At 36.2% G+C, this 14,880-nt stretch overlaps 1 protein-coding gene across 3 annotated transcripts; it reads left to right on the top strand.

Moving 5' to 3' along the window:
* The first annotated feature begins 444 nt into the window (after window positions 1-444).
* Window positions 445-13,050, top strand: LOC131076687 (uncharacterized). 3 transcript variants are annotated; one of them, XM_058013990.2, is made up of 5 exons: window positions 445-1,079; window positions 10,438-10,555; window positions 10,665-10,770; window positions 11,672-11,815; window positions 12,180-13,050. In XM_058013990.2, exons 1-5 carry the CDS (start codon window positions 908-910, stop codon window positions 12,600-12,602), a joined length of 963 nt encoding a protein of 320 aa, XP_057869973.2. In that variant the 5' UTR covers window positions 445-907; the 3' UTR covers window positions 12,603-13,050. The 3 variants fall into 3 exon arrangements, with proteins under 3 accessions (XP_057869973.2, XP_057869974.2, XP_057869972.2); XM_058013991.2 differs by having other exon boundaries at window positions 10,432-10,555; window positions 10,686-10,770; XM_058013989.2 differs by having other exon boundaries at window positions 447-1,079; window positions 10,432-10,555.
* The last annotated feature ends 1,830 nt before the right edge of the window (window positions 13,051-14,880 follow it).

Genomic DNA, 14,880 nt, shown 5'->3' with positions numbered 1-14,880 from the left:
TTCTTAAAAATTCTGCAATATAGGGAGCTATCCCCACTAATGATAGCACTTACTCAGAAAAAAAATAAAATAGAAAAAATAAAATTTTGACATGCAAATGACAAGTAAATGCATGAAGTATGTCATGTTTCAGCTTTTGTGGAGGTGATTTTATTACTCCAAATAAAAGAGAACCCTCACCAACTAGATTCAAGAACTAATGAATTTGTATTCTTGATATTTAGTATTGTAGAAGAATATTTATTTTATAGATGATTCTCTTCTATTATAAGATATCTCTTGGCATATTTTATATATATTTTTAAAATATAAATATACTAGTTAATGATACTAAAATATATATTTTAATTTTTTTATTATAAAATAATTTTTTAAAATTAATATACTATAAACATACGATTGAGATCAATACAATCGCATTCATCCTTCTATTAATTAATTCTGAGCCTTTGGCATAGTAAATTCTATGATAATTATGATGTTGTTATGCGTTTAGAGTGTTTAGGTCGGTTATGAAAATACACCGCGATTCTAGTTCTTTTCAAATTATATTTAAAACGGTTTTTGGTTTGCTACAGAGTAGAACACAGTAAAGAAACACAGAAAGGATTACTGCAAAGGAATCTTATCCCATCCTGTTAACTGCATTGAATTTCAGCAAAATTTTGACAATGTTTAGTAACCCCAATTACTTAAACCCTAGGGTTTGGCCTCACCTGTGTAAAGATCCTGTTTAAGCTTATTTTTGATATATTGACAAACCCTAGTAGCTTAAATACCAGTTGTTTAAGCTTGCATGTAATGAATCGCTTTTCTAAATATTGTAAATTTCTATAGTCAGACTTCATGATTTATCTGGATACATAGAGCTTTTTATCTGGATAATCATTTATTGTTTTAAGAGGACATGGATAGAGAAAATGTGCTGGAGGCAATTTACGAAGATGATTATTTAGACAATGAAGATTTTATGTCAGACAATGAAAATTTAATGCCAGACGTGGATATGATGGATGTTTCTGAAGGTGCAGCCTCAGAGGATGGCGAGCTTAAGAAGGACGCTGCTCCTGATGCACCAGGTACTCGTTATATATACATAATTCTAATTTTAAGTTTTTAGTTTTATTTTTTTGAATTTTAGGTTTATTCTTGTTAAATTTTGGGTGAGACTAGCAAATGTCAGGAGCTGTAAGCTTCGACTACATTTTAAAGAATTGTAAATCCTGGGCATTGTTCAAATGTACCTTATGGTTAATTGCACAATAACCTGGTCATTTTCCGTTGAAAAGCAAGCTGTCTTCCTTTAGCTGCTTGCTTCTATCAAAAGAATTGTTATTAGATTTAAAAAATTCAAATCAACCAATTCACTGTTAACCAGGGTTGCATGAGAATAGATATACACTAACCTGTTTATCATTCTAGATTATATGCATAAAAAGTTAAATATATCACAACATCGCCACTTATCCGTTAATTATCAAGAAAACTGTCATCCTTTACTATTATGCTACTATCAGAAGAATTTAAGAATGATAATAGTTATAAAATTCAAGCTAACCATATTCAGTGTCAGCCAGAATTGCCTGGAAATGGACTTATGGCAAAACAAGACTCCATTCCTTTTTTTTTAATATTAAATAACAAAGGTTTGCTTGGGGTTCTCACCCATGAAAAACTATACTAAATTTATACGAAAAGGGTGCTTAGACTAAAGCAGAAGAAGGGCTAGGCCTCCCAGAGCCGGAAGGCTTCCAAAATGAAGTAAAAAATGTGTACAAAAAATCCAAAAAGGGTGCTACAGATCAGGGTCACAAAGTCAATTGCCAATAAACCCAAGGGATATAAATCCAGCAACAGTGTGAAGCCTAAACAGCATGGTGGGAAATCAGTGAGGCCCTAGCGCTCCGAGCCAACGAGGCAGCACTGCCTTGCCAGACAGCCCATTGACCAGACTCTACTTACATCGATGGCTTTTGACCACCTTCAGAAGCTTGGGCACCAATGTTAGTAACAGTGATCACGGAGGAAGGTGACAGGGGAAAGGGAGGCCCCCACTTTTGACCAAGTGTTGCAGGGTTCCATTCAACATTGATGTCAGCGGGAAAGGAGAAGCTAGGTCCAGGACACCATCCTTGTGTGTAACACATATGCCTGACCACCCTGACCATGTCTTTCCGGAAGGCAACTGTTGCCATCAGCTGGTCCATAATGTAAAAAACTGAACTAAATACAAAAACAATAAACCTGGAATTACTCCAGCAATAAATATTTCTGTATTTCTTATATCTACTTAAAATAAAACAGACTAATTAAATTTTACCAGTCTGATAGAAATTACGAGACACATTTAACATGCAAATCTGATAACACATCCGAGGACCCTGATGATACTCTGGAACTCGATTTGCTCCTTCAGGGTTTCTGCCCCCACGATAGTCTGATTGCCACACTTGAATGATTCCATTTCCCAACACCACAAGCTGCTGTGCACAGCCATTACACTTCAGAGGGTAAAAGAGTTTTTGTTTTAATCTTGAATGTCTTTTTCTTTTACCTCAATGCTTTTCATTGTCCATGCTTTCCTTTTTCCTATTCCTCAATTAACTGACAGCTCTGATGACCTAAACTAAATATTCAACTGTAATGCACCTCAGCCAATAGTATACAAAAACAACACGGAACTATTCTAACCAGCACACAGACACATGCATTTGTAATTTTTATTAAAAAAAAATATCATATACATATATTCAAATTGAATTTACTAATATGAAATTTTTACTGGGCATTCCCAGCATACAACACAATACTAACTAATACAAAACTGACCGCCCTTGATGATTGTGAGCAATCTGCACTCTGCAAGTTTGAATACACTGATGATGTTGACAGCTCTCTGTATGAATCTGCTGTCACAACATATTGTATTGTGAATCGAGCCATCCTCTGGAAAATTTAACTCATAAGCCCCTTTGCCAACCCTTCTCAACACTTTGTAAAGCCCATAAAAGTGATATTTGAGCTTTTTAGCCCCATCTTGCTTGATGGAACTCTGCCTATAAGGTTGCAAACATGACCATGTCCCCAACCTCAAATGTTCTCTCAATGTAGTGCTGGTCTGAATAAAATTTTTGTTTATTCTAAGCCTGTTACAAGTGATCTTTGAGTGCTCTCACAATATCTTGGCTATGCTAAATTCAGTTGCTGCTAGTACCTTAGTACCTTGTTATTAGAAAACACCAAGTTTGTAAAAAAATTGCACATCATATCCTTATAAAGCCATAAAAGGTATCACATCGATGGACATGTGGTGGGTGGTTTTGTAGCAATACTCCCCATTTGACCTATGTTTCTTGCTGGTTTGTGGTGTAGTTTTTTAAGTACCCTTCAACTCACATATTTACTATTTCTGTTTTTCCATTTGTTTGTGGGTGGTAATTGGTATTGGGGGTGAGCTCAGTAGCTGTCATATGAATTATCTCCTGCCAAAAAAAGTTGAGAAATCAGCCATGTAGTGTAAGTACCTCCTCCCAAAATAGATCAGCTACTACGCTCCGAACATTGCATAAATCGTGAAGAAGTGTGCATACAGTTCTTACCATTTACTTTTGGAATGTCTGTGATGAAGTCCCTGGATATGCTCTTCTACTTATGATTGGGAATAGGTAATGGCTATAAAACATGCTTTGCTTTATTGTGCTGATAGGTTGTACACCCCTTGATATATCTGAATTATGAATACATCACCCTTAAGGCCTTCCCAAGAGAAATTTTCCTTGATCTGTTTGTAGGCCTTAGAATCCAAGGTGTCTTGCCATTTGTGCGTCATGCAAAGCCTCAGTTTTTACTCTTTTATCTTAGACTCTGGCATTGAAAAGATTTTGCCCTTATACTTAATAAGACCATCTGCTAACTCATACCTGTTATCTGTTTGCTTCCATTTAAGATTCTAGTAGCAAATGCAGTTTTAGCATATTTTTCCATGATAGAAATTACTTGAAATGGAAAAAATGGAATTGAGAGTGAGCATTCTAGAAAAACCATCAATAGTTACATTCTCTTTAACTTTCATATATTTAATATCAAAATCATAAGACTGAAACTTGTTTACCCTTTTTTGCTACATGTCTTTCAACTTTTGGCTTGTTATGCCTTACAAATTTCCTAGGTTTTTGAGTGAAAATCATCTAGGGTTTATCCAAGGTCTTAAAACCTTAAATCTTCAGCTCATGTTTGTATGCCCTAAGGTTTTATTTTGATGGTGATTGGTTGAGCTCATTGGACTTGCTTACGTTGTCTCTTTACGTCTTGGTTTCCATTGTTCTATGGGCCCCTTTCTTTGCACTAGCGATTGAGCCCATTTGTTCATGTGATTAAAATCTTTGTTTCTTTGTTTGTGAATGAAAGCTCCGTTAGTTGTCCTTGCTTGTGTCCATGTGTTAATTGCTGGTTGCAATGTGCTAGCTCTTCGCAGTGCATTTTCTCATAGGCGTTAAGATGTGGGCTTGTGCTATTGTCCTATGATGACACGTCTTCCTGTCTTGTCTTTTGCTAATGATGATAAGCATGTGGGGCGACCATGTGACAAGTGTTAGCATCCTATTATAGTGTGCTCGTTCTTTGTAGCATGGTATATCATAGAGCATTGGGATATGAATTTGCACTAATTCGCTATGATGACAAGTTTCCCCTTTTTGTTATAGCATGCTTGGCTCTTTGCAATGTAGCTTTGAGAATATCTTCCTGGGTCAAGTTTGCAGTACTGCATTCTGATGACATGGTGTCATGCATGGAAGTTGGGCTTGGGTTATGTTTTGATCCTTATTGGGCATGTGGTTGATTAAAGGAGTACCAAACCTTGTGATAGGTGTCGTCCTCTCATTGCAGCACGCCACTCTTCCACAGTGCGATTTTGCATGAGTGCTCTCTTTTCAAGTTTGCATTTGTGCGCTAACGTGACATGTGGCCTCCATGACTTTTGAACTGACATGTCCTCTCCTCGTTGGATGCAAATATCTTCTATGATCACCATACCTGTGACAAAAGACTATTGATACATGTGTCAACTTGTTATCACAGTGCACTATTCCTTCACTGTGCAACTTGGCCTGTGCATTTCTTTCTCAAGTTTGTGCTGTTGTGCTCTCATGACATGTGTCTTCTCTGACATTCAAAGCAAGATGATTTGGTTTCTTGTTGTTTGGATTGAGTGGGACAAAGTGTGGATGCACTATTGCAGTGTGCTCTTTCTTCACAGTGCAACTTTGCTAGTGACTTTTGGAAATGATTTTGCATTGAAGTCTAGAAGTGTGCTAGTGGTTGATTTAGGCCCTTTAAACAGTTCATCGACCCATGCTAAACTTGTAAATGATTCATGAGTCTCTGCAGTTTCACTCATATGGAGATTAATGACCATAATTGATGAATTTTTGCCGTCTCTTTTAGGTTTTTGATTTGCAATAGCTTGAATTATCATAATCAAGCTATTAGGAGAAGAATTGCGAAGCAGATAAAAGTTTTAGCGACATTTTTAAGCTGCAGGTGGACTGTTGGTATCACATCCTACTAAATGTGATTATACTAATGAATTGTAAAATTCAACGGATTCATCTGCTATGGCTACTTTTCTGTTGGTGCCATAAAGAGCAAATAATAGACAAGATAGGATACAACAATGACTGATAGTTTGACGTATATTGTTTTGGTTGAAGTAGAAACCCATGTTTGTGAAAAAATTCTAGAATTGGGCTTGTTTAAAGGCATATCATCAAGAAAGGTATTGGCCTATGCTGTATGCATTGATTTGGTTTGATCTCTTAGCTTTTACTGGAACAGGGCCTTCTTTTTCCTTCTCGCACACTTTCTTCTTGAACACCAACCAGCACTATAGCTCTACCTGGGCCCTATTCTCTACTAATATTGAAATTGAGTCTATGTGCAGATCTCTTTGTTTTTTAGTTAAGTCTGACATTTCAAGTAGCTTCATTCCTGGATAAGAATTACAACTATTGTCTGTTAGGTTATCACCTCATGCATAGAGCATACGTGAATTTATGTTCATTATTCTGCGTGCAAGAGTTATGAAATGTTTGGCTTGCATGTTGCAGGGAGGCATGCAAAAATTGATAGTTAAAAAATAAAAACTTAAATACATATTTAGGTGGGTACACAGGCTCAAGATTATTTATTATTCTATATTTGACTTTTTTATATATCATGGCCACAAAAATCTTTTGTGGGATTGATTCTGTAATGTCCCCCTTACTTTTTTCAGATTTTTAAACACAACAAAGCACTTGTTAAGGTTAGGTAGAGAAATACAATACTGGTGAAGAGTAACCCTTCCACTTTCTGATCACCAAGAACCCAGTGTGGGGAGGTGAGAGCATACGGTGAATAGGGGATTGTTAGCTCCAAAGACAAACTGAAAGTACAATGTTAGGCGGCAAGCCAACCCCTTCCGCTTGTTCAGCGGGCAAGAACAACTTAAATGTAAAATCACTCAATGGGAGGATAGTTATTACAATATTGAAAGTAAGATCATTCAATCACTTATTCAGCGGGAGGACTGTGAAAACAACTGAAAGTAATAGATAGGCAGCTAAGCTATCCTCTTCCACTTTTCCAGTGGGAATACAAAATGTGAAATGCAAATAAAGAAGGGTGATCAATACTACTGATTTCAGCGTTGCAATGAGAGCATTAGTTTGCAGATTACAATAGGAAAGTGATATCAAAGCACACCAAAATGTTAAGAATTGATCTTCTAACAAATATGTGCCATCCAACATATGAAAAGTATCCAAACAGGTAAATAACTTGGGTCTGATATAAAGAACAAGAAACTGAAATAATCAGACCAGCAAGAAGAGAAATCACCTAGATGCTCATAACTTCACCCACACAACTTTGAATGACTTGAAATCAAATGCAAACGATCCCTGAAGAGGAGGTGCCCAAGCCAAGACCAACCACCAACTGCAAATCTGATCAACACACTAATGATGCATGCTTCCCAAGGCATTCATATACATGGTATGACCAGGTAAGGAGGGCAATTTTGCCTATAAAATCCAAATCAACACCAAACACCACGAAACTTAGCAAAATGAATCGCTTAACCAAGAGGAAAACATAGGAAAAATACCCAGAAGCAACATCTAAACTTTCAGAGACTTATGAATGAATTTCATGATCAACTCCACACCAAACAACAAACTCCAACACCGAAAACAACAGTCCAAAAATCAGAAAGTATCAAATAATTTCAAATTCATTAAGCTCAATCTGCTCCTCTAAGTGAGAAACAATCACAATATTCAGCTAAGCAAAGTTTTAAAACTCGGACCCGCCACGGACTCGGCAAACCAAAAAATTGGACTCGAACTCGTGAAAGACTAGGCAAAAAAAAAACCGTAGTTTTACAAAAAACATAAAGAAATTAATGCATTTAGAGAACATAAGAGCCATAATTGAAACATTACACATGTCTTATGATCTCCAAACACTCAATATTTGAAATTTTATCATTCATACTCATAGTTTCAAACTTTAAAATGTATAATAGCAGCATAAGTTTATAAATGTTTACAAAATTACATATAATGATAGGTCTAGATCTTGGGGGAGAGAGGAGAGACCGAGATAGAGAGTGGTGGAGAGAGGGGATAGAGGAAGAGTGGTGGGGAGATAGATAGGTCTAAAATTTGGGGCAAATAAAGTGATTGAGATAGAGAGGGTGAGAGAATGCTAATAGAAGCCTACTGATTACTGAAATTTGACTGTCTGAAAATTTAAAAGATCTTCTAAAACCTTGAATTTGCATTATAATTCCTATAGATCTGAAACCACTCTCAAACATCCTGCCAATATATACATGAAATATAACTTATACTTAAATGTTAAATTTCATCTATATATTCTAATGAAGAGAATGAGACTGACTTGAATAAAAATTATCTAGATAATTTTTTTGACATGTTTTCTGAGTTGCATGAGTCTAGTCAAAAGACTCGCGAGTGCAAGCGAAAGACTCGCGCGAGTCAATTAGAAAGAGTCACCATGGACTCACGAGTGCAAGCGAAAGACTTGCTCGAGTCAATTAGAAAGACTCACCATGGACTCGCGAGTGTGTTTTCTGGGTTGCATGAGTCTAGTCAAAAGACTCGTGAGTCCAAGTGAAAGATTCGCACGAGTCAATTAGAAAGACTCACCAGGACTCGCCTCGCGAGTCAACTTGTGGCGCCATTGGACTCGCGAGTTTGTGGCGCGTCCATGAGTTTTTAAACTATGCTTTCAAGCACAAAACTAAAGGAGACTAGGAGGTAAGCATCCCTCAAAGCAAATTCTAAGATGATTTTGGCAGCACTTTGTTGTGTTAAGCAATAGATAGTCTCAAATGAAGGCCAAGGCACTTAATTTATAACTTCCTCCCAAATTGAACCTCCTTTTCCTTCCAATGTGGGACTAAACAATGACATTCAAATTTTCTTTAATTTGCATTTCATTTCATCCCTTTGCCAAGTCGTCCCATTTTGCCTAGACAAGTCACTTTATTAAAATGCAAATAATACATAAAGTGAGTGCCCAACATATAATTGAGAAAATGACTTTAAATATTTATATAACTAAGTTATAATTCACTTAAAACACCATTTTCCATCAAATACTAAACTTGCCAAAACAAGCTCCAAGAGTATGGGAGATCAAATTGAAAGAACTGCCCTGCCAAATATAGTTATTGCATTGAGCTACAGAAACCCTGCCAAAAATAGCACTTACTAAAAATAGCATACTGCTAAAAATAGTAAGTGTGTTCAATTGCATTTTAACCACATTCTGAGTAGTGGTTGCAACTTACTAAAAATAGTAAGTCCAGAAAAGGTCCTCAGATTTATTTGCATGTCACCATTGCGAAGCTCTCTGAAAACCCAGAAAAACCCAGAGAAATGAGCTGTCCTCGCCCCCACTTACTAAAAATAGTAAGTTTACCAAACTCCACTAATTGCTATGCATGTACCATCATTGCGAAGCTTTCAGAAAACCCAGAAGGAATCCAGAATCCTCCTAGAAAATAGGAAAACCTAATTTTTGCCTCCGACTAGCCTACGGGTCTCCGGAATAGGCTAACGGCCAACTGAATTGATTACTGTTGAGAAGGGGACATTACAGATTCAGCAAAACAAAAGACAGTTTACCAATTAATTGTGGAAACTCAGCTATTAAAAAACTGCTGGAAAACAAAAGACAGTTTACCAATTAATTGTGGAAACTCAGCTATTAAAAAACTGCTGGAAAATCTATACCTTTTCACGTCAAATAAATTTTAATAGAGACAGGGCGGGCTTTGGGGACGGGGGGACAAAGGGAAAAAGTTTTGGGGACGGGTTTCGGGGACAGGGGGACTTGGGCCTGGGAGGGGGAAATGCGTTTCCATGAAACACTTTAAATAAGTGAGTTAGGTGTTAGGGTTTAGGATTTGGTAGGGCCCAATATGGTACACTTTAGCATACTTTCAGTTGCCTTTCCTTATTCCTTACCATTCCTTTCCACTGTTTTTCCATCCATTTTGTCCCAAAAACACTTGTGCTACCATAATGGAACTTCTGTAGATATTGATAGAATTATCAGCTTTTGAATAGAATTTGGCAAGGAATAGAATTACTTGCTGAACCATGAATAGCTAATTGTTTGCCTGCAGCATCTTTGTCCCTGTTCTGTAGCTCGCTGCAGATAGTATCTCTATGGCTGATAATACATAAGGAGGAGTCACTGATACCGTTATTGTCAGGAGGGGAACTGATAAGGTGGATTCAAGCATCCAAAATAAAGAAGAAACCGAGTTTGAGCTTTGCCATGTGTGCTAGTTCTGTCTTATAGCTTGCTTCTGGATTGTAGGATGAAAAGTGCAAAACAAAAATTGGTAAAAAATGGCCAGAATGGGTTTAGGGTTTAACTTTAGGGTTTCCATTAAGTTTAATGTTAGGGTTTATATTTTAAAATTTAAATAATAAGATATTAAAAATTTAAAAGTTAAAAATAAAACTTAGTAGTGCAAATGCACGATTTTGGTGATTTCCTGCTCCTTTGGGAATCTTGCCCAATTTCGCAAAAAATTGGGTGTATACTTTGTACTGACTTTGGAGTTTACGATTTGATTTAAACCTCCTTTTTTCGGAATTACTATTTTGTTGGTTTGGTTTTAGATACTCTTTTTAGTTTTGAGTCCTATTGACATATTTGGATCAGTAGACGACATTGATATTAATATCTTGTTTTTATTTCACCAATTTTTCTCGGGACTGAGGATGATGGTGCTTTTTGGCACAATCAATTTTATATGTGTTTGCCCATTATTGTTAGAATGGTTGAGTTTTTTTTTTTTTGGAATTTCTGTTCTTGACATCTAATTAAATTTTCTGTGTTATCTAGTTGCAGATAATGATTTAGAAAGAGTCATAAATAATTCAAAGTGTGGTCCTCAAAGTGGGAATTTCAAGAAGAAAAGACGGAGGAAAAAGAAGAAAAATAATAATAGTGTTGGCAATGTTAACAGGTGTTCGCACGTCTTTTTTATAATGATTTTTTTTGTGTGATATCAAATTAATGATAGTAGTTTGTGCACTGAACCATCTGAAATAAGTTAATGGGTGATTTTTTGACAGGTTTGTTATTAATACATGTAGGCAGTTACGAGAGCCAAAGTCTTATCTTCTTTGGGAAACAATTAGCAAATTTGGTGTTTTGGCTGTAAGAAATTTTGTGGAGGAGGTAATACCTTCTCTGTTAACTCCATCTTGATATGTTCTTTTGTTTGCCCTTATCATATGTGCATTTTAAACTTCGATTTAGGATTTGATTATTTTTTATTGATATTTGCTATGGAAAAATTTTGAATGATGTTTTCGCGTTGCTGTTGATTGTCATTGATGTTGGATGTTAATACTTTTATTTGTATTAGATAAGAAGGGATATAGATAAAGTTGCCTCTAATATGAGTCTGTTGGATGTTAATACTTTTATTGTACAAGAGAAGCTAAGAGAATGTTGTTTGGATTCTCAAATTCAAGAGAATTTCATGCTTTTAATGTATATGTGGCTTGTGGGACCCTAACCATGTTCAGGGACTGCATGAGTAGCTTTACCTTGATAATCTATGGCTAAAACTCTTGATTGCTGGATAATTTTTGTACTCATGAAGTCTGCTTAATACATTGAAAAAGCAGTGCTTGAATTTACAGAAATAGCAGGGTATTTAACAGTTAATTTTATATGAAAGAAAGACTAGTGTGATTTATGAGATGTATTACATTTCACTGCATGACATTTTTGCTTTTTGTTGACAGTTTTCCATGATTCTAGATGTATGATGATATAAGGGAATGTCATTTGCATTTCATTTGGAGTCCAGATTGTGCCAGTTTCCTATCAGATGTTGGTCGTTTTTCTCATTCTGTATCAGTTTCAAAATGATCGTTTCAATTGATTGCACACCCAAACTTATTTGCTTTTTATGTCCCTAGAATATTTTGTGACACGATTTCCTGACTTCATGACATCCTGTATCCATTATCTCCTGATTTGCATGGCATGACTTTTCTTTTGTTTGAGATTCTTGAGATGGAAGCATCTCCCTTCTTGTCATCTTTCTAACTGAATGGATTCGTTTCAGGTTTTTACTATTGAGAGTCATGGAGGACAGATGACAGCTGATGGTAAACGTCGCCGTACTCCTGGAGGCATCCTATGGAGCATCTTGAAATCACGGGATCCAGAAGCATATAAGGAAATAATGCTAAAAGGCAAGGAGATTGAGGTAAGTCTTTTGGTTCAGTTCCTTAAGCTCTTGCAAAGCTTTGGACTACCTTTGTTGTTCTGAAAGGATAGTATTTGTTGATCCTGAAAACTAGAAAGTAGAACGTTGTCTTGAAATCAGAACATATCTTATTTTGTGCATGATTATCCGATTACTCTTGGTAGTACATGGCGGTTCTTTTGATTTGCTCTTTTAAGAGTGCATTGTGTTGTCTAATGATTAGCTTGTGTTTTCATCACAATTACTGCCTAGAGTTTAAATTATATGTTTCTTTAACAAACTGAATTGCTTTAATGGGTTTTATACATTAATATTGTGTTGGCAATTGTTGCAATACTTAAATATTTCTTGTCTTATGTTGCAGAGGCAACTCAAAAAAAATAATAGCAAAGGGCATGCCACTGAGTTTGGTGGGCAGCCAAATACCAAACGAACTAGATTGAATTCAGCTGACTCAAGTGATGGAGGTCAAACGACTGAGGTCATGTTAAAAAATTTCTCCGATCCATTCAGAGATGGGCAACCTGAAATTAATCTGCTGCAAGAAAACTCATGGCAAGGTCCTTTGGTTAAGGCATGGGTAGATGGCATAAAGACAAAGGATCCATTTTTGGAAAACAATTGCAGAGTTGGTAATGTTCAGGTGAATGTACGTTCAGAGAAGGTGAAGGTTCCTGTCAGAGATAGGATCCGTGTGCCTGTTGGCTATGATGACTTAATTGTTGAAAATACAACAGAGATTGAAGCAAATAGAGAGGAAAATGGGCATCTGCAGGACTCTATCTAAGGGTGTTACTATGCAAGCTACATGCGAGCATTTGTTATTGTTGTTTTTGCTTTGGATTCTGTTAAGGCTCTCTACATGGCATATAATTATTGGATTTTATGCTGAATGTTATGGAATATGAACCTTCAGAAAAATGAGATTATTTTACTTTTCTTCATGGCAGATTTGAGAAAAGAAGCGGATTTGCTTCAGGAATATTTTGCTTGAATTGGCAGGGGGGTTGTTATTTTACATGTTAAGCTGATCACATTTGATTTACCCCATGGATTATATAAGGAAATGCTTGAAAGCATCATTGGATAATTGGCTGGATCTAATTCAAAGGTCCACACTTGACTTTTTGTGAAACTGGTGCAGCGGATGTAATTAGAGATCAGAAGAGTATGTAAACATGGCATAATTGACAATAAGAAATAAAAGATGAGAAACTGTTGATTGCCATTGAAAATGTGTCGAGCAAATAGAATACTGAGTTATCTGGCAAGCTGGATATAGACAGTAAGAAAAAGCAGATATTTTGTCCAATAATTCAGCCAAAAATTATAATTATACAGCAAATAAATTATTCTTAATTGGAAATTAAATTGGAAATATGGATGTTAATAAGCTCTAGGTGATTGTCTCCTTTTTTCTTCTTTTTTTGGGTTCATTGAAACCATATAGTATACTCGTGTCAGCCAAAAGTTAACCCTTGTGTTGCATAATTGATAGCCACAATCTAAAGCTGGCAATGCATGTAGAAATGTGAATAAAATGTCTGGGTTGGCAGTACACCCTTATGAAACTAATGAAGCCATAATCTGAAAGCCTATACTAACAATAAACTAAAATATTACTATCATTCAATGTCGCACTTAGCAGAACTGACTTCATTTTGTGTTTATAATGGCAAAAGCTAGCTATTATGATACTCTTGCATAAAGAGATTAGAGGTATCCCAAGACAAAATACACTAACCTCTTCACCTTCCAAAGTTGGACTAAAATCACAATTTTTTTCTGTACGAAGCTGGATAGCCACTATTGTTGAATTACCATTTTGTTTTCTTCCCAGCTATGACACTATATGACTAACAGTAGGCTATTTTTGTTTTGGAAAAATATCCCTAGTTCTAAACTCGGTGCACCATAACTAGTTTGCATGCACCTTGTACATGGGGTCGTCAACCTTTACTGTTATGCTTACTTGTACACCCTTTACCTGGCTCCTGTCGAGCATATCCTCATCATTCTGATGCTCTCGGGAAATTTAACATGTCAGTGTTTCACTTCTTTCCATTTACCGTGAGTTAAGATAAACGTTTTGCTCTTAATCCTTTACCCTAGCAAGATTAACAAGTACCAAAAGAATTTTGTTGCCAGTCGTGGCGGGGGCCTAAAACTTCACAATTAATTGAGACTCGAAGCGTGCCAGGGTTCAGCCAACACACAACAAGACAAAAGGAACAACGATAGCATGTGGAATGACAAGAAAACCAATAGCATGTGGAATGACAAGAAAATTGCAAGGCCATAAAGGTTGATTTGTGGTAGGGGAGATGACTAGTAGTTGAGCACCCTAACTTTGCATTTTTCAAAATCTTATGTGAAAATTTCAAATCATTCACAATTTTTTATAGTAGCTTACTTGGCAAGTCCCTTGTTTATAACTAAGGTTTCAGGGCCATATCATCAAATATGATGCTACATCAGCATGCTTTTTGCCAAGGTGTCCAAAATAGCCCAAAAAAAAGGTGAGACCAATGGTCGTGCAAAAGGGAGAAACATAGTTGTGCAGTTGATGTGGCATCACGACTGGTTGCCTTTAACAACTGTGGCTAGTCATCATCAACAATAACAACTTTAAAGTCATAACTATTAGTGCAATGTTGTTAAAATATTGGGATACTAAATCAACAAGTGTGGGTATTAAATCAACAACTACTATCATAGCCATTGGAACATGCTTAGGTATTAGGTCCTCTCCCGTTCAAATTTTAATCTATGAATGGATAACATATAGAATTAGGCAAACATTTCAATTGTAGTCATAGATTAATGATATTGTATATTTTGTGCTTGTGGTTAGTGATTTTGTGGATGTAAACGCATAAGAGATTATGATAAGTGGATGAAACCTTATTGATTGTTGGAAGTAGGGGATGGAAACTTTTCGGTTTTGTGAGAGCACTCACTAGGAGAGTGTATCGGAGCTTCAAGGCATTGTACTAAAGTTCAACGAGTCATTATGAGCATTGTTTTTTATTAAAAAAACAATGTTAACTAGGGTGTCGACCTTT

This window comes from Cryptomeria japonica, chromosome 4, assembly GCF_030272615.1.
Source record: "Cryptomeria japonica chromosome 4, Sugi_1.0, whole genome shotgun sequence".
NCBI lineage: Eukaryota > Viridiplantae > Streptophyta > Pinopsida > Cupressales > Cupressaceae > Cryptomeria > Cryptomeria japonica.
Note: the sequence above shows the minus strand (reverse complement) of the source record. Positions and strands in the feature narration are given on the sequence as shown.

Bases quoted from the DNA above. Each gene is read 5' to 3' on its own strand.
- LOC131076687 (XM_058013989.2), top strand. From the start codon at position 908: ATGGATAGAGAAAATGTGCTGGAGGCAATTTACGAAGATGATTATTTA. The intron at 10,771-11,671 runs GTAATACCTTCT...GATTCGTTTCAG, and splicing joins TAAGAAATTTTGTGGAGGAG to GTTTTTACTATTGAGAGTCA. The intron at 11,816-12,179 runs GTAAGTCTTTTG...CTTATGTTGCAG, and splicing joins TAAAAGGCAAGGAGATTGAG to AGGCAACTCAAAAAAAATAA.